We start from the raw sequence: 19,193 nt of genomic DNA on the forward strand, positions 1-19,193 counted from the left end.
TGAGCTCTGGCAGTGCTACAGGGCAGTCTTGGCTTCTCAGACGGTGCGGGACGGCTTGAATGAACTAAGGACAGTAATTGGGGTGCGCCTCTCTGCTTTGGTAGCCAGCCTCTGACTTTCCTCTAAGTTGCAGGTGTAAAGGAACAGGGTACAGTCACCCAGTGAGAAGTGTTTTGGATGCACAATTGTGGAGCTGAGGCATGAAAGAGCTGATGGACCAGGCAAGGCATCTAAACTGAAAATTCCTGTTTTATTCAGCATCTACTATTCTGTAAAAATATGTGGGATTCAATAAGGCAGAGAGGATCATTGCTTGAGGCCTGGGAGTGCAGGGGGAATGAGGAAAGGCAACTTGGAAAAGTGTATTAAAAATAAGCATTCATTCACTGCAGAACTTATTTTTTGCTTTTAAGTTATCTGCCTCTCAGTGTTTAGACAGAAGTCATGTGAGCTTCTGAGCTGCAGGGACAGAGACAGAGGAGAACCTGTGCATCAGTGCAGAGTGCTGCTGGAGCCCTGGCAGAGCGAGAGGGAGGCAGAGGGAGCCTGAGAGGGAAAAGGCAAAGTGGTGGGAGCTGGAACAGCAGCAGCTGCTGCTACTGCGTCGCAGCTCATGCCTGGGAATCAGCTCCGCTGCCAGCACGCCTCTCTGAAGGCGCAGGTGCCTCAGGTTCAAAAGTCCTAGAAGGTCGGTGGTACTGCCAGGAGCCAAGCGGAGCTGCTTTATTTTTTTCTTTTCCTGTGAAGAACATCTGTTTGAGGACTCCGCTCCTTTTTCCGGACTGAAAGAGGTATTTTGTGTCATTAATGTGTCTCTTCTTTTAAAGCAGGTGTGGGATCAGGAAAAAAATAACTCAGGGCAGGATGTCAAAGCAGATGTGCAGAGAGGTGGTGGGTTTCTCTCTCCCCCTCCTCTATAGCAGAGCTTAGGCAGTAAGGAGCCCCTGTCATTAGGATACAGTTTGACTTAAAATATGGAGGATGGGAGAGACAGGGTTAAAGTGTGGGGGTGGATCTGAGCTGTTTCCCATCTGATTTGTTTCTCTGTGCAATCGCTGAAAGTGGAGGAAAACTTTCCTTGTGCACCTGGAGGAGCAGCACTTACCCATTACATAGTGAGATGTAAAACTTGCAATTATTCAATATGAATGTGGTTTGCTTAAATCTCTGCTTGGCAAATTACAGTTCCCATCACAGTAGAGCTCCCCTCATCACATACAAATTTCAGAGGTCTTAACGTCTGGTGGCTGTGATAGCACTTCTGTTTCTTTCCCTCTCTTCCCTCTTTCCAGCATACTCGCCTCCTGCTGTCTGCACTCTCCTCCCAGTCTCCCTCCTGCCCGTGGGGGCTGTGCCCCTATGGATGCCCCCGTACAGATTTTCCGGGAGGAGCTGGACTCCACCTGCTCCCCAGGGCCCTGTCATCCCCCCAGCACCAGCAGCAGCTGGCTCCTGGGCTGGGCGGACTACGACAGCAACACCACCGGGGCCTTTGGGGACGCCCCGCACAACCACACCAGCATCTCCCCCGCCATCCCCATCATCATCACTGCTGTCTACTCGGTGGTCTTCGTTGTCGGCTTGGTGGGAAACTCTCTGGTCATGTTTGTCATCATAAGGTAAGGGGCTTTGGAGTACCTGTTGGAAGAGGTGCAAATGGCCGTCCCTAAATTTGGCAGTGGAGGGAGGGGGGTAGTTTATGGAAGCTCTCTGGGAATGCTTGCATGAGGAGCTGCAAGAAAGTAGCTGGAATGACCCAAACCTTTTCAGTCCCAGTGGTTTGCCTGGATGTGCAGTTAGAGACAGAAGGGAGAAGCTGTTTAAAAGTGATAAATCCTGCAGCCTGCAGGAAAGGCGCTTTGTGCCCCGGAGCTGCGTTCATCGGGTGCCCTCTAGGGATGAGTGGCTGCTCGCATCTGGGGGGAAGCTCAAGTGGAAGAAAGAAACTTCTGCAAGGCAGCTTTTTTCCCCTGTGAGGAGACCCCGAGGGATGGCTTATGTGTCTAGTCGTGTAGACTCTAATACCTTGTCACCCAGTGGCTTGTTTAACAAGGTGGGAAAAAAAGGAAACGATAAAGATATGTGGAAATGCTTAATGTAAAGCAAAGGATGTTGTTTCTCTGTCTAGTGGTGTTTAAATCCAGTTGTTGGTGTTGGATTGAAGAAAGCAAAGCAGATGCTGAAATACCTTTCCTATTGTTTTTCAGGAAACAGGAGAAAGCTGTGTATCTGTGTTAGTTAGTTTTTCATATTAAACCACTTGGTGAAATGCACCAATACTTGCACTTACACTTGTGTATTGGTGCATATTTTAGCTTGCACTATGATTTCTCTCTCTTTTTGCCCTTTTCATTCACAATTTATAAAAATGTTTGGACAGTGCAGATCAGCGGGGTGATAATAAGCAACCAAGGGGACTGAAATCATGCAACTTTTTGGACTCTTGCTTCACAGTCCATTTTAATCCTGCAAAAAATTCTGAAAAAAAATAATTGTGGAGTATTCATTGCTCAAATGAAATCAGCTTGTACACAGAAAAAAAAATGGAGGTATTGGAAGGGATCTTGTTGGTAAAGCACAAGGGTCAAACAATTGCAGGATGGTGAAATAACTGTCAGACGATACAGGGGGAAGTTAACTAGAAGCACTGAAGTTGTTGATGTGGTACTTTACGAAAGGTGAGTTATAACCAGGTGAATACTCATGAATAATGGAAATAAAATCCCCTTTAATAGTCAATGCAATAAATTAAGATTCCTGTGGTCAATGTGGAGAAACTGGTTTGCTCCAGCTTTGTGATGCTGTAATTTTTATACCCCTGCGTGCCCTTTTGCCCTTCATTCAGAGTAGAGATTTCATTTCTTTTTGTATTTCTCTTGCAAGAAGAGAGACTCCATACTTGACACACACACAGCTGCAAAGGCAGAGATTCTCTAAGCCATCAGTCACTAACAATGATAGTTGATTAACTGGCCTGGGCAGTGGAAATAAATTCAAACTTAGCCAGAGCCTTAAAAGTTAGCATGTATGGATTATACTGGTGCATATGTATTTCCTTTTTTCTCTCCTTCTGTTACCCTCCTAAGATTATTTTTGTGAGGGTCTAGCTAGCTATGGCTCACTCTCCTACCAGTTCCTACATTAGCCTTTTGCTTCAGTTTCCTCTTGGTCTATTTCTTGATTACATGATCAAAAAAATAAATAAGTATGACAAAACATCTGTTGGTTTTTTCCTTCTTTTTTTTTTCAGTATCCCCCTGTCCTAGGTTTTCTCTGTGGCAAATGCTTTAAACACTGCTAGAATCACTAGCTGAAGTGCGTGTATACACAAACCTACAGTTTCAAACATTTCTTATGATTTTGAAATCTTCCGAATGTTCGTGCAAGAGATGTATTTTCTTCACTTTTGTCCTAACCTCTCATCTCCCTCTCTCTTTCCCTCACATCCACTCTCTGCATGATTGCATCTCAAGATGGATTTTCATGACCCGTTGAAACATGTAGCCTGCAGTGATGTCCTTTTGTGTAGAAAGCCAAGGTCTGTGGGAAGTTCGTGAAAGAAGGTGGCAAGGGAGAGGGGGATCGTGTCCCCCAGCCATCCCACATTGCCTCTCCTCCAGCTGCCACAACTCTAAAGGAGGATGGGGACAGACTGTGGCTCTTCTTACCCTCCAGCTGAGCACAGGGTTTGTGTGAGGCCCCTCATTGCCGCTTCTCATCTCTCTGAATTCCAGATCTATTCTCCTCCTCCTAACCTCCTCTGGACTGACAGGCAAGACAGGCGCGGCTCCTCCTCCCTTTGCTCTTTTAAGCAACACCTGATGTTGTTAGAATAGTTCAGCTGGAAGGGACCTACAATGATCATCTAATCCAACTGCCTGACCACTTCAGGGCTGACACTGAGTCACCTTTTGGGTGACACAAACAAGATCCCTTATGTTCTGAGACTTTCAGTGAAACTGTTGAAGTGTCAATGCTGTGGTAGATTCAGGAGACTCCAAATAGTCTTGAGATGCCTAAGAAACAGGCTCAAATTCAGCCATAAGCTGTGGTGTAGGCAGGCCTTGGCCTATTCCATGCTTTAATACACCCTCAGGGGCAGTTTTGCTACTTCTGCACAAGGGCTGCTGAAGAAGCTCATGGAGACCAGTGAGTCAGCATCTTAGCAGCCTGCGTGCAGAGTGCTACGTGTCCAAAATCTCCTTCAGGTGTGGTGGGGTGTGTTTCTGCTGAGAGGGAGAACCCTCTCAGAGTTCCCTCAGAGGGAAAAATAACAGGAGAATGGCACTTTGACGACATTTACAAGCTCCTGAAAGAAAAGTAGCTGAGTTTGGTACAGCTCCTGTAAATAGAGATTTGTGTTGAAGGCAGAGTGGGAATGGTACTTTAGTACGGTGGTGGCAGTATGGCCTATTAAACCATGTCTCAGGAGACCTGTATTCTTCTTTTGGTTTTCCTACCAGGCTTCAACACTTTGTTCTGTCCTGAGAAGGTCACTTCATGGCCCTGTGACTTGGTTTCCTCACGTGTGAAATGGAGATGCTGGTATTCACTGTCTTTAAACACACAGCAACTGTTAGATTTAAAAGCCAAAGCCCAATCACTAAAAATCCTAACAGAGCAAGACCAGGACGACTGTAAGCACCCCAGACTTCTTGGGCACATTGAGAATGGTTATTTTTAATGTGCAGAAAGAGCTCTGTGTTGAGTGTGCTGTGCAACCTGCACACTTTGTGTGCCCGTTGCAGTTGGCTTTCACGGTGTGGATGGTTTGCAGGAACTCTCCCCGTGTTCGGTTCAGCTGTGAGGCACGTGTACCAGCCCCAAGGGATCTGCTGTCAGGCCAGCAGCCGGCCGGGTGGGCTGACAGTGCCTCGCTAACGCTGAGCCACGGCACATGGGATGTAATGCTCTCCTGTGGCTGCTGCTTTTCCTGGGGAGAGAGTAAGAGAGAAAGAGGGCATCACATTGCCTCTTGCACTGGTGGGAAATGCAGATGCCATGTGGGAAGCGCAGTCCTCCCCCTATGGAGGAAGAGAGGAGGCATGATGAAAAAAAAACCACAGGTGAAATTATCTGACCTCACCTGAGTAAAGTTATACAGCTATGTGTGTCTTGGTATGATCAGAATCCATCTCAACCCCAAACCTTTTCTTTTGAGATTAGCTTTACCTCTGAGGTTTTAGAAGATATTTCTGGAGGTGAAATAGTTGACTGAGGTTGATAAATAAAATTACTTGTCCTTGGAAGCAAAAAGTCTTTTTCCTCTCTTCCTCCTCCCTCCTGACTTTATTTCTCTAAAATTTAGTGCTGGCTTTAAGAAAATGGTGCTTTCTTTGTTACAGCTGGAGGGGAAGAAAAGTGTCCTGACTGAAGTAACAACTTTATGAATGTGCCCTTATCAAAACCATAAACATACTCTGGTAAAAACTCTGGGAGATGCTGTCTCTTACCCACTCCAGATTCACTTTTTCTATGCATGTGCCTTACCCCCATTGTTCCTGAAGTAATTTACTGAGAGCAGCTGCTATCGTCAGGATCCTAAATAGCCAATCCTGTATTTCTTTTAAAATTATCTTTCAAGCTTCCAGTGAACTGCATAATTTTCTACATTCAAAAACAGTTTTAACAAGAGGCTGTGTCACAGATATGTAGATTAATTCCTAAGGGAAAAGAGAAAGCTTGTATTCCTCTGCTTAGTCTAATGTTGAACAAAAAATATAACTAGTAATACATTTTTGTTCTTATATTCATCGAACCGAGTGGCATCTTATGTAACAGGAAGAGTCTATTAAGAAATGTCATATAAAATTGACTCTTTTCCAGATTGTTTTTAAATCTTCTCCATCATTCATCCAAATGAGAATGAAAATATAAAAAAAAAGTATACAAAAATGAAATGGGTTCAATATATTGGTTTAAATCAATAATAGATATTGATAACATCAAAAGATCAGTTGTTAATTTGCTTTAAATTATTGTTCTAATTTTATTAAATTATATTTGGAAAGAACATTGTTCTGCAATGAAAAATGACGCTCCAGAAGAGTCAGCCTAACTGAATTACCTGTTCCCTATTACTTGCAGTTGGTATGATTTCATTCTTTTATGAAATCAAGGGTTTCGCTGCTAAAAGTAAAGGCCGAGCTGTACTATACTTCATGAAGTTTATGGCTTTTTACCTTATTTTACCCAATCAAACATCTGACACCTTACTGTTATCAGTACAGAGGTATCAAATGGATTGATAGTAATTAATCACAGGACGTCATCTGGCCTTACCTCACTGAATGGAGGTAGTTTTGGTAGGTTCTGCAGGGTTTGGCCAAACTTGGCATAATTTTCGTCACAAATATGAAGATTGATCATTACCAACAGCTTTTACAGATGGCACAGTGACCAGGGTGACGGGAAACATGGAAAAGGATAGGTTTAAAAAACAGTATTGGTAGTTTGAGAAGCACAGCTCATTTAAACAAAATTTGAATGTTTCTAATACTTTTAATACCCTGCTAGACAATGACTAAGTGAGACCTGGGGTTTATAAGCTGACAAGAAACTCAACGTGAGTTCCCAATACGATGTTATGATAAGAAGAGCAGATACTGAAAAAGCAGAGAGAGCAGAGGAAAGGGTTGGAAGGAATATTTACTAGAGGCAGTATTAGAGAGAGGCTATAGCTTATAGTGAGTAATCTGTTTGGCTTCTGAAAAGTAATTTGGTATCCATCCAGACACTTCCGCTGGGGTAGAAGCCAGGTAGTCATTTATTTCAGAGAAAGGTGTAACTGGAATCAATGTCTGGAAGCAAGACAAATTTCAGGGAGCCCTTTTGAACTAGCAGAAAGTGAAAACTTACAAGAACTTTCCAGTTTGGCTGCTGGTGAGGCAGAAAGCTTGAGACAACTTGTGTGTCCTCAGCCGGGAGAGTGGTGGGGAAGCTCATGCTCCTGGCCAAAGCGTGGGGAGGGAGCACAGCGTGGAGATGGTTTTGGGGGGCCAGGCTGGCTAAGCCCTTCTGGTGAAGGGGGCAGAACAAGGGAAGAGTGGGGACCCTTCATTTGGTTTTTCGCAACAGAGGATTTTGAATTTGCTGAAAGGGTGTTGTGGCGGGAAATTCTTAACTTGGTGACTTTGGATGGCCTGGGATGCGCTAAGAGCAAGGGAGGATACCTTCCTGGCTTGCCTACTCTCACTGTCTAGCCAACCTGTGATTAGTTTGTCCCTTAAATGAAATTCTCTGAAACAGATGAGTTCCCAAGAAGAGTTTTGATTTCAGTTACATATTGCTTTCTAAAGGAAAAGCATCCAGAAGAACTTTGATAAACTCTACTTCTAGGAATTTTACTTCATGTCTCTGTTTTGGTCCTCCCATCTGTAAGAATCAGGTAATTCTTGCAAAGTGTGAACCCTGTGCTCTTCTCCTCAAGGAAAACTTTGTGCTTTGTTTATTTTTAGTCTCTTTTTTGGAGTTTGAGAGGCATGAGGAAATGGCAGTATGAATATCATTTTGTCTACTGACAGACATGCGTGCACAAACTGAATTAGCTGTGGGGAAAGGCTGTGTACAGATGGAACGAGGACATGGAAAGAGGAGTGTCTGACCATGCTGGCATTCTGCAGAATGTAAAAAGAATATAAATAAAAAATATTGAAAGGTACACAGCATTTCCATGGTCCTATTGGGAAGTTTGCATGCTAGCCTGTGTATCATCTTTGAAATATTTATTTCTCCTGAAGCCAGAGGGTTCAGCTCTCATTAGATTCACCTTCTAATCTCTAAGGAAGTGAAAATTAGTTCTGGGCAGTTTGCTATTTTCAGTTTTGAGACATTATTTACAATGAAACCTCTGTCTTCTCTGCATGAGTATGAGAGCCTAACAGGATTTACTTCAGTGCACGAGTTTCCACTAATACATGGCAAGAACATGTGCAGAACCTTTCTGTTTTCTTCACTCCTCACACCAATCCACCTATGCAACACACGGTGCTCTGCCTGGCTGCTCGTCTCTGCTCCAAAAGTCAGTGCCATTCAGCAGTGCATTATGAGTGAATATCTAGGGTTCCCAAACTTAGCTACCCTGCACCTGGAAGACAGAGGATTTTATATTTGCTGACTGACTACATAGATAAATCCACTTCCCACTGCATTGTAGGTAGCCTTGCCACTGTGGCTACCGTAGGGCAACTGGGAAAGGCCTCCTTGAGTAGTGACAGATGGGAATCTGCATGGTAGGATTAGTTCAGACAAGTTATTCAGTGTTCATTTAGTGCTTACCCCCAGAAAATTTTTTTTTACCATGCTGCTGGCTGACGGACAGCAGCAGGACTTACTCTTACACATGCCTTTCAGAATGACTGACTTGTTAAAGTGCACAGGAGAAGAAGAATATTTTCACCATGGAAGTTATCAGCTGTGCTGTTCAGTTGATTGTGTCTTAAAGTTTCCTGCATTTCACTTGTGTCATCTCCTTTGGGAAAGCGTGTGTTCAGTTGGTCTGTGCTGTGGGCTTCTCTGAGGCAGGTGAGGAAAACAGGTGAATGGGTAGAGTCCAGAGAAAGCCTCCCAGGTGCCTCCTGTGAGGGACTGATGACTTTTCCCTGAGCTGGCTCACTACTGATATGTGCATTTGTTGCCTTACCATGTAATCCTATACTTGTTACAGAGTGAGGTCCCTTGTCCCCCATTCAACTTTATTACAGGAGTGCTGACCAGAGATTCAGGTTTCCACGCATCCAAGTGTGTAGTTGTCCTATAAAACACTCCCAGCAGTGGCAGTTATTAATCATCCCTGTGGCAAAATGGAGGCCAGGTGCCTTGTTTTGAGAACAAGAGTGATACCCACACCCCAAGACCCCTGCATGAGGGATTTCTGAATTCTTTCCTTATTTCTCTCCTGCAGAAACATCTAGGGGAAGCAAATGTTCAATAACATTTGGCTGCTTCCAACCAACTTCTGCATACATAGCTACCTATGGAGATCAGAGCATCTCCAAAGAATAAGAAGGAAAGTAAGACCCTGAAAAATCTGCTGGAGCTGCTATCCCTGTCCCCTTGAGCAATGAGATTTGTTCTCTTTGCCAGGCAATCTCTGTCCTACTCACTTCCCTCTCCCACAAACACATAGGAAACACTTTGCTCTGCTAAGGGAGCTCATGTCCTTCATGAAAAAATAATCTTTCCAAGAGGGAAGAACAATGGGAAAGGTGGATGTTACCAGAGACAGAGACTCAGCACTCACCAGAGCAATGTACCTGTGGCAAGTAAGAAGTATTAGGATGGGCTGTGTAACGCCCTGGGAACTCCCCGTAGCATGACTGGTCACTGGAAAACATCTGCAGCAGCATAAAGTTTCTCAAGAGACAGAGTCAGCTGCTTGACAAGGTCTAGAATCATGTTACTTAGCAATAGAGGTAAAAAAATCAGGTACATAGTCTAAGCTAATTGTCTAGTCTCTCTAATAATAATATTAGACATACTGGTTTTGGATAAAGTACCGATTTTGTAAAATTCTGCATTCTCACTATTTCAGTTTAAGCCACAATAAATCACGGCACCTCAACATTTCTTTGAGCTCCCCTAGCAAAATCATGGAAGCACAAATTTCACAGTACTGGTGTTTCTAACATTAAGCATATTTCTTCAAAAAGATGCTCTTAAGCTCATATAAAAATATTAAAATTCCTTATCATAGAAGGAGGGAAAAAAGTTCATTTTTGTTAAGTAGTGTGAATTTTTCTTCATTTTGGCCAGGATATATGTAGACTTGAACTTCTATAATTCGGAAGCTGGTTCTTTAGCTCAAGAAGGAAAGCTTCCACATCTAATCTAAATCTGCAAGATCTAGCTCAGGCTCAGTTTATAGTTAGTTCAGAGGAGTAATGGTAGTGGTAAATTGTAAGGATTTTAATGACACCTTCTAACATTCAGGTAGATTATGCTCCCTGAGGGAAGAATAAAAGACAAGATCATGCTTTTCTTCTTTAAGCCGCTTAAAAATAGGTACCTACAGGTGTTTATTAATAAAGATAATTCCACTTTAGGATACTATTTTGTAGGCAACGTACAATTTTTTGTAGGCTCCTAACAAATTTGATGTTAAAGACAGGCAACCTTTAAATGTGTGCAGTAACAATGTTTGCCTTTATTTAAAGTGTTTTCCAAGGTCCTATCCCCTGCTAAATTCTGGCTGTCATTCAAAATGTGGTAATAACATACGACCCAATGTGAACACGGGAACTGCAGCATATTGATTTTTACATTCTTTAAATGATCTCAGTCTTAGTTTCGTATTGGCATAAGCCTTTTATATTGACTAATGAAGATCCAAAAGATAGCTGAGCCATCCTTATGTTGTGGTGTGTGTTTGGAATAGATCCTCCTGGATTGTTTTGGGTTTTTTTCCCCCCTGTTCTGACGCAGTATGATATTGAGTGTGCCCTGAATATAGCCTTGAGATTTAGAGCTTTCTTGACTAAGCGTTTCAGCTGCTTGATCTCCATATACTTCATTCAGAGGAACCTAGTGGAACAGAGCCTGCATCCTGCTGATAGGTGCTTTTGCAATTTGCTTTTAGATGTGCTTTAGCTTTCATTTTCATTCACTGACTCAGGTATCTGCCAAAAATATGTTTGTTGTACCTCGTTGTATTTCATGCTTTTGTACTTTCACTCTGCTACTGGAGAATGTTGTTGTAGTATATTTGTTAGTCTTGCTCCTCTCCCCATCCCTCATTTCATACTGCAGGGAACATTTCAGCCTATTACAGTTACATGAAAAAAATTTGACCAGGGCCTCCTTCTCAGCTTTTATTAGTTTTACTAATGTTATGGTGTACTTTAGAATCACACTCCTCTCCTCTGCTTGAGATAATAACTTTAAGGGGCTCTACTAGCAGATTTAGTAATGCATTTTGATTTTTTCTAAAAGCATACCAACTACTTAATAGCATGCTTCCTTCTTCTGTTACCACAATTTCGTTGATAAGCTTAGTCTTGAGGTGTGATTTCTTCGTATTTACTGTCTAAAAAAAGTGTGCAAAGTAAATTCTACTCTAGAAGGAAAAGTACAGCAATGATGAGTCAACTAAGAAATAGGGAAAATTTTCTAAGGGTCAGTCTAAAGTCAGTCTCAAAGAACTTTTGGAAGGTGGACTTAGCCTAAGTTGTGATAGTTTTGAGAATTTTACTTTTGACATGTAAGTAGACATAATTTAAATCTTGCTTCTTAAAAACTCTCGTCATATATCCATCAAAAAAATACATCCAAACAAAAGTTTTATTTTTCATCTTGACTATTTTTCTGCGGGGTTTCCATATACTTTCCAGTTATTTAAAGTCTACAGGGGTTTGAGGCCTGCTTATAGCTTGGCAGGCAGTCTCCACCAAATAGCTTAAGTCATCAGAGGTTTTTCAGCCTCTTGAAATTAGATTATAGTACCTGGTTTAAGAGAGGGACCTTCCGTTCCTATGTAATATTAGAAAAGCTGTCATCTTGTTATGAAATCCCAGTATTAACAAACTATTTTCTAGACACAGGATTTCCCATAAACAGTTTATACGACAATGGTTTATAAATATTTTAACGGTCTTTGAAAGTTACATCTCACAGACACTAAGAAAATGTTTGTCATTAATTACCACTGTGCCATCTATGCTGTAGTTATGTCCAGGTTTCCCCTATCTGTTCTACTAGACTAATTAAAGCAGATAGCAGTATGTTTTCCTGAAATGAAATTCAGGTATTTGATCAATAATTTTAATTTTGCAAAGGAAGACAAGATTTCCTCACTCGGTCACTGTTTTGACCTTGTTCAAGTGCAGATTTGGGTGAATGGAGGGTATGGTGGGAAAACCCCAAACCACATAAAATATTGCCTCCTATATTTTGGTGCAATAGAATGAGTTGTAGAAAAGCAGTTAAATCCCTCATCTTGTGTTTGAGTCAAGACTCTATCAGGGTCCATTTCAAAGTGTCTGACAGCAACTGCAGTCACTCCAGTATTTTAATTGGACTTTTGATTAAGCCTGCAAGCACATGTCTTCAGAGGCATGTAGGCATTTAATAATTTTTAGGTGTTTAATTAAAAACATTGAAAGGAGTTTGGATGATTGAGTCCAGATTCTCAAAGGCATTTCTGAATTTTATGAACTTCTAAATGAATGTATGATTTAATCTATATTGCCTAACAACTTTAAAGGCCAACATCTCATTTACACGGAGGCCAATGCTTTCAGGTGAAAGTAATCAAGCTCTTTACATTACTAGTGTGAAATCAATGAGTTTTAAGGTTGCATCAGTAAAACGTGCTTGGACTTAGCATTGCTGAGGTTAAGCAGTGCACCCTTCATCCCTAAGTTAGGTACACATGATCCCTCTGCAGTGCCTGGGAGAACTGATTGCCTAAATGCAATAAAGTATTTATTGGAGCAGTATTTATTGGTCTCCCGCCTTCCTGTTCAAAGTCTGGCAGAAAAGGAGTCAGGTGCCTATTCTGGCTCAGAGTGGTGCAAGGACGCATCTGTGGTCTGTGAACTGCGGTGGATTCGGGCAAGGCCACCTAGTCATGGGACTGCCAGGCTGGTGAGCTGTGGGGAAGCACTAGATGCACACCAGGTAAGATTATCAAAGCTGGGATTGTTATGTGCATATGTGCCCCTGAAATGAGCTAAAGCTTTCACAGAGCATTATGGGAGGAATGGCACACTGTGGGTTTTTCTTTTCCCCGTTATATTTTCACTCCCATATACAGCTTTGATTTGGTTACATTGGAAGTTGTCTAAATGCTGATGCTGTGATGACTCTCTATTTCTTACTATTTGTGAATGACAAGACATCCTTCCTCACTCCCATACAGCTTTGATTTGGTTACATTGGAAGTTGTCTAAATGCTGATGCTGTGATGACTCTCTATTTCTTACTATTTGTGAATGACAAGACATCCTTCCTGTTGGATCAATAGTAGTGAGGAAAATTAATTTTCTTATATGTGCATGTATTGCATAGTCCAAAAAATCAAAATGGCTCACTTTACCTGTATAATATAAGCAGTACATATACAGAGAACATGCTTTATGTTGCAGCTTCAAAAATTTGAATTTTGAAGTTACCTAAAAGACTAGTTCTATTTTACAGAGGGTCTTTCCTGTTCTGCCACTGGAAGACTGGGGGGAGAAGGGAAAGGGGTATTGGGAAAACATGGTATATATGGTAACAGTGTCACACACAAAAAAGAATTGAATTAAGATTGCAAGGAACAGGAAATGCCAGATATAAAGTCTTTCAGATATTTGATTTTTCAAGGTTAATAAAATCCTCTTAGTTATTTTTCACTAGTTTTCTGATTTTCTTTAAGGAAAAAAGGTCATTCTTCTATATGTGAAAGCAAACTTTCTTTATGCAAACCCTTGGGGAATTTTTTAAAAATCTACAGAAGTAATGATTCAGAAAAACTATTAGTTACCTCACCTCTTCTTATCACAGGCCATTGCATTTCATTTAAGTATTTCTGTATTGAGTCTAGTAGCTTGTATTTGACTGAAGTACACCCTTTGCAAAGCAGCAGACATTGATTTGGAGACATCAAAAGATAGAAAAATTGCTCCTTTCTTGTGTAATTTTTTCCCAATAATAATCACCTTAGCTGCTAGGAAAAATCTGTTGTTGTAACTAAGCTGAGTTTGTCTGGCTTTGACTTTTACGTATTTGTCCTTGTTACGCTTTTCTTTGCAGTCTGAAAAAGCTCTTCAGTACCTGCTATTTTCTCCCTGTGGAGGTCTTCAGACACTGTAATCAAGTCACCTCTCAGTGTTCTTTTTGATAAATTAAATGTGCTGTGCTCTTTAAGTTACTCACAGTAAGAATTTTCTCCAGTCCTTTCACTTATTTTTGTGGCACTTTTTGTGTGTCCTTTCCAACTTTTCATAGTCTTTTTTTGCAATACGAACAATTCCCAATATCATCAGTGATGTCCATAGGAGTAAAATCACCTTTCTACTACTCCTTTTCAGACATTTAATGGAAATTAGTCCATTTTAGCACAGATTTGCAGTCTGACTGTTTAGTGAGTTTTTGTTCAGTCTTACAGCTGAGATGCACTTGGAGCTGCCTTTTTTTTTTACCAGGAGGAAAGTTCCTACTCTGTTGATGTGTCTTATATTTGTTTGTCCTAGCTATATACTCTCATATTTGTGTTTGAGGAGTGCCTTATGGGCTATAATGTGACCTACAGGACACTCTGCCTCCTCTGCTGGAGGGCCTGTTGAGGAGATTGATCTGGGAGGGGGCAGAAGCCCAGCTCTGACTGGCGGGTGCCTCCTTGCTCTGCCTTTGATCTCAGAGAAGCTCAAACCGGGGCAGAGGGAGTCTAGACCATGGGGGTCACGCCATCAGTGTAGAGCTTTTGTCGCTGCTTCCTTTTTTTTGTTTGTCTTTGCTCAGATATTTCTAATGCTCCACTGGCTTTGGCTTTGTTCAAGATGTGAGCCTGGGTATGGTACCTGGGTGAGAAGAGTTTACTTTCTTTTCCCTTGCAGTTCTTTTTTCTATGCTTCAAACCAGCATTTGGTTTCATTTTCTCAGTAAGTCATAATTAGAGTGTTTTAGAAAAACTGATGCTATTTTTAACATTTTGTGTTAGTCATAAAATGACATCTCTGCCCATATTTTAATTAATAGTTAATTTACTCATTGGGCACATTTTGTCAACACTTTTTTTTCAAATTATTTTTTACTTTACACATCAAAGTTTTAAAGGCAAATAGACACATTGCCCTACATGTTCATTAGTTGGACTGATCAAATCTTATATTTCCACTATAAATTATTAATGATACATATCAAAATCTAGCTAGACATGTTTCTGTGTGTGTTGCATGTGCACCTTTTAGTTTGGATACACATTCAAAATATGTGGGTGAAGCAGTTTTGAGAAGGAAAATCTGTCATTGAATCTCGAGATAAATTAATAGCAATGAGCAAAAGTAACTAGGGGGAGGAAGCATTTCAGAAAGGACAGTTAGGCATATCCCTATGTTAACAGGCTCTCCTTCATCTGTTGTGTCCGTAGCAGAGCTGGAAGCAGTCCTTCACACCCTGGAATACAGGCTGTGCCCCAGAGTCAGACTGTCATCAGGGCAGAAGAAAGCAGGGTGCTGTCTCAAAAAAACAGATCCTATTCTTTTGTGTAGGCTGAGGTTCTTACCAGCTGGACAAAAGAGATGCTTCATTTTGGTGAAATTAAAGGATGCAGAAAAAATGCTATGATCATTTTTTTCCTCGCTGTGGCATCCTACTTAAACAATAGTCATCTTTTACATTAGCAGTCACAAAAGCAAGGACTGGGAAAAGCTGAGGATAAGAAAGGAGGAGAAATTGGAAATGAAGGAGCAAAGAAGAGAAATGACTAAAACTTGTATAAGCTGACATTGTTGCAGTGAATTCAAGGAAGAGAAATTTTCATATAAGAGGCAATCTGGCCCGGCAGATGTAACAGTTAACATGGATTCTTGCTGGAGAATGGGATAACTATTCTTTCCACAAAACAAACCCAGAAAGCTCACAATCACTGACAGTTAGCTATAAGAAAAGGAAACACAAAACATTTTGATCACTTGCAAATGTAACAATGATATCTTCTTGTAGAAGGATTTGAGAAGATAGAATTGAAACCAGCATTTGGCTAATTAGATTAAATGTATTCATATACCTGGTTTTGCCTGCGGTGAATAGTTCTAGCTGCTAATGCAGGTGCTGAGAGACTGAGACAAATGTGTTTCCTATTATCCCAAGTCTTGCATTTGTGTGCACTTCTGTCATAAATTAGAAATGACAGAAAAAAACCCCAACTATGGCAAAGCCTGACTGATAAACCGTTACATATCTGAATGTGCATAATCATATTTTGAAATAATAAAACTTTACTTTTTTTGTTCTTCAGGTACACTAAGATGAAGACAGCAACCAACATCTACATTTTCAATCTGGCTATGGCAGATGCGCTAGTTACCACGACTATGCCTTTCCAAAGCACTGAGTACCTGATGAACTCTTGGCCCTTTGGTGATGTGCTGTGTAAAATAGTTATTTCGATTGACTATTATAACATGTTTACCAGCATATTCACACTGACCATGATGAGTGTTGATCGATACATTGCCGTGTGTCACCCTGTGAAGGCTCTGGATTTCCGTACGCCTCTCAAGGCGAAGATAATCAACATCTGTATCTGGCTATTGTCCTCATCTGTTGGTATATCTGCGATAGTACTTGGAGGTACCAAAGTCAGGGAAGGTGAGTGTGAGCATTCAAAATTGAGTCTCTTTGTTTCTCAAATGATGTAAAGTGTAGCTTGGAATATTGACTAAACCTGATTGATTCCTTTTTCAATAATTTGTGCATGCTCAGCATGTTCATCCGCATTCCTTGGTTCAAAAAGTATGTCTAAATTTCTGACATTTTGAAATATATTGTGGAACGTTACAGTATGACATATAAATCATTTAAGTGCAGATGCCTTTGCCGACTAAAAGAACAAAATGCACTTTGAAGCATTGTCTGTGATAGAATGAGACCATCAAAAACTAATAGCAGACACCAGGGGAAAATAATCAGGAATTTGATCACAGTGGATGGATCAAAGATCAGTTTAGGATGAAACTTGAAATGTGAGCTTAAGGGGCTTTTTTGTAGGTGTTGTGAGAGTAGTTCTGCTGAAGTTCCAAGAGCAGAAACTAGATTGCTGATCATTAGTGTTAATATTAAAACTATTGTTACTATTAAGACTTGGGAGCTTATTATCAGCAGCCATTTCACAGAACTTGAAGGCGTGGTGAAGAAAGCAGAAAAGTCAGTAGCTGGAGAGAGAAAATGAAGCTAAATTCTGTGAAAATGACAGTATCAAATTCTTGTTTAAAAGGGATGGGGATGTACATGGAGACTTGGAAAGGCTGAGAATAAGGATCAGCAGAAGAACTGGGAATACAGACCATGGCAGGGAAGCAACTACAAGAACATGAAGTCAATGAGATCTGTACGCAGACCACTTGTAGGCTCTGCTTGAAATTTATAATCCATGAAGGACTGTGGATTTAGCCCCTATAACTGGTGACTCATTACCAAAACTGCCCTGCTGTGGAGTTAATCTTATTTTGAAATCCTCCTTGAGAAGGAAGGGGAAGAAGCATTCTCACACACATGTACTTCATACCCACAAGCATGACAGTGATGCAGGAGCACCTCGGTGTCTTCAAAAGGCTTAAGGCCTCTAATGATGTCCTTGTGTTTGGGCCATCTGCTATGGATGGCTCGATAAAATACAAGACATGCATATTTATTTGGTGGTAGTCTTGTTTGAGATGTAAAAAATCTTTTGAAGAATGATTAATAAGTTCCTGAATTAACAACCTTTTCTATTAGAAAGGCTTCACTCCTCCCAAGAGAAATGGTAAACTTTACATAAGGACACGGTTTTATCTGGCAGAGACAATAAATGCTGTGTGTTAAACTGTTTGGCATAGATCAATGCAATTTCAGTAACAGCTGCTCAAGGGCTGATTGACCTGGCTTAAGATGTATAGATTTTGTTCTTGCTGTTGGTCTCCTGGTGGGTAGGTGACAGGAGATTCCTCTGGAAAATCTTTCAGCCCTTTGGGGGATCAAGTGTCCTGGTCTGCAGTGTTGTAACTCTTCTCCCCAGTAAAGTTTTGACCAGCTTTATAAAACGATGTCTAGCTCAGGAAACATTCACTTCCAGGCATCTTCATTTGGGAAGAATAATTGTCTCACTACATATGAGATCTTGAAGGCCATGGGACATTGGCTCGGCGAGGTGTTTTGTTGGGGCGTGCTTAACTAGCAGAATATTCCTGTCATTCACTGTAAGCATCACATTTAGATCAAGGGGCTGCTCTGAAGCCAGCAATGATTAAATGCCTTTTCCACGCCACGAGGCAGGCAGCCTTTTTTTTTCTCCTGAAAGAGAGACTAGTAATACACAGCTCAGCTGGGCCAAATGAGGTTGGAAATTATTGGCAAATGCTTGTCAGCCCCTACTGTTCAGCTCTGCTTGTCTGATCTAAGGTCTCTCTTGAGCATTTACTGCCAATTATCTTGTCTGGTGTGTTCATGAATTGCGCTGATAAATGGTGAAGGGGAAAAACAAGGATCCTCCCTTTGCCCGACAGCTGGAGCTCAGGACTGAAACTTTATGTTATGTTGGTCAAAATAGGTGTTTATACGCTACAGGGCCTCTGTTGGATTCAGATTTAAACAACAGCTGAACATCAAATGGGAAGTGATTATATTTAAAGTTCCCACCCCATGCTCAGTTAGTCCCTTTTGTTCTCACAGTACAGGATTGCTCCCAGTGGTGTCCTTCTGGATACATTTTCCCTGCAGAATAAATTTTACATCTGTGTAAATATTCCCTCTCTGGCCTTAATCGAGCCTTTCTTGCTGACGAATTGTTCACTTAAAAAAAAAAAAAAATTAGAGGTACTATTAGTATTCCCAGTAATAGTATGAAGGCTCCATTTGAGTACAGAGCAGTATGGATGCCTGAAAGTGACATAATTAATAATGTATCTAACAGAAATATATTTCCTATGTCAAGATTAAGATTAATCTTAAATGGTAGCTTATCAGACACATTTTAAAATATATTTACACTAAAATGCATCTAGAATGCAGTGTTTTTCCTTAAATATATCGATGTATTTGGAACATTTGGCTTTCAGAGTGGAAAAAGTCGGTATGAAATCTTAAGTACTCAGTTTGTGACACTGTACTTAGTTCTGCATCATTTCAGGCAACAAGAATAAAATGTTGGATTTTATTCTCTTCCAAAGTTCCTGAAAATTATTATGATATTGTGCATTATGAAAAGGATCTTTGCTGATTGTTTGCCAGTTGTAAACTGGGAAAATGTAAATGGGTTCCATATAAGTCATAGCATTATATATATCAAGTGAAACACATGAATATTAATGAATTTAGAATAAGATTTTCCATAGAAAGTAAACTGTAATGAGATGTAAGACAATCATTAAATTTGTATTTGATAATTTGGAATTCTAAAATACCATTGCCAACTACAAATGATGTTAAAATATAGCAAGCATAACCTAATTATTTTGATAAATATATGAAATTATGTCAGTAGATCTGAAGAGGCAGGTTTCTCTTTGTGGGGGGGT

At 40.8% G+C, this 19,193-nt stretch overlaps 1 protein-coding gene across 2 annotated transcripts in view; it reads left to right on the plus strand.

Annotated features, from left to right (window-relative positions):
• Positions 1-413: 413 nt before the first annotated feature.
• The window catches only part of OPRK1 (opioid receptor kappa 1), a 22,300-nt gene continuing 3,520 nt past the window's right edge, over positions 414-19,193 (plus strand). The window contains exons 1-3 of one of the 2 annotated variants that reach the window (XM_009289347.2): positions 414-791; positions 1,293-1,619; positions 15,938-16,290. In XM_009289347.2, coding sequence (XP_009287622.1) covers positions 1,360-1,619; positions 15,938-16,290 — 613 coding nt within the window. In that variant the 5' untranslated portion in view covers positions 414-791; positions 1,293-1,359. Of the gene's footprint in view, positions 792-1,292; positions 1,620-15,920; positions 16,295-19,193 lie in introns of those variants that run through there. The other variant, XM_019474618.1, reaches the window with a different exon arrangement.

The sequence above is a fragment of the Aptenodytes forsteri genome, unplaced genomic scaffold (genome assembly GCF_000699145.1).
Source record: "Aptenodytes forsteri isolate BGI_AS27 unplaced genomic scaffold, ASM69914v1 Scaffold139, whole genome shotgun sequence".
Classification (NCBI taxonomy): Eukaryota; Metazoa; Chordata; class Aves; order Sphenisciformes; family Spheniscidae; genus Aptenodytes; species Aptenodytes forsteri.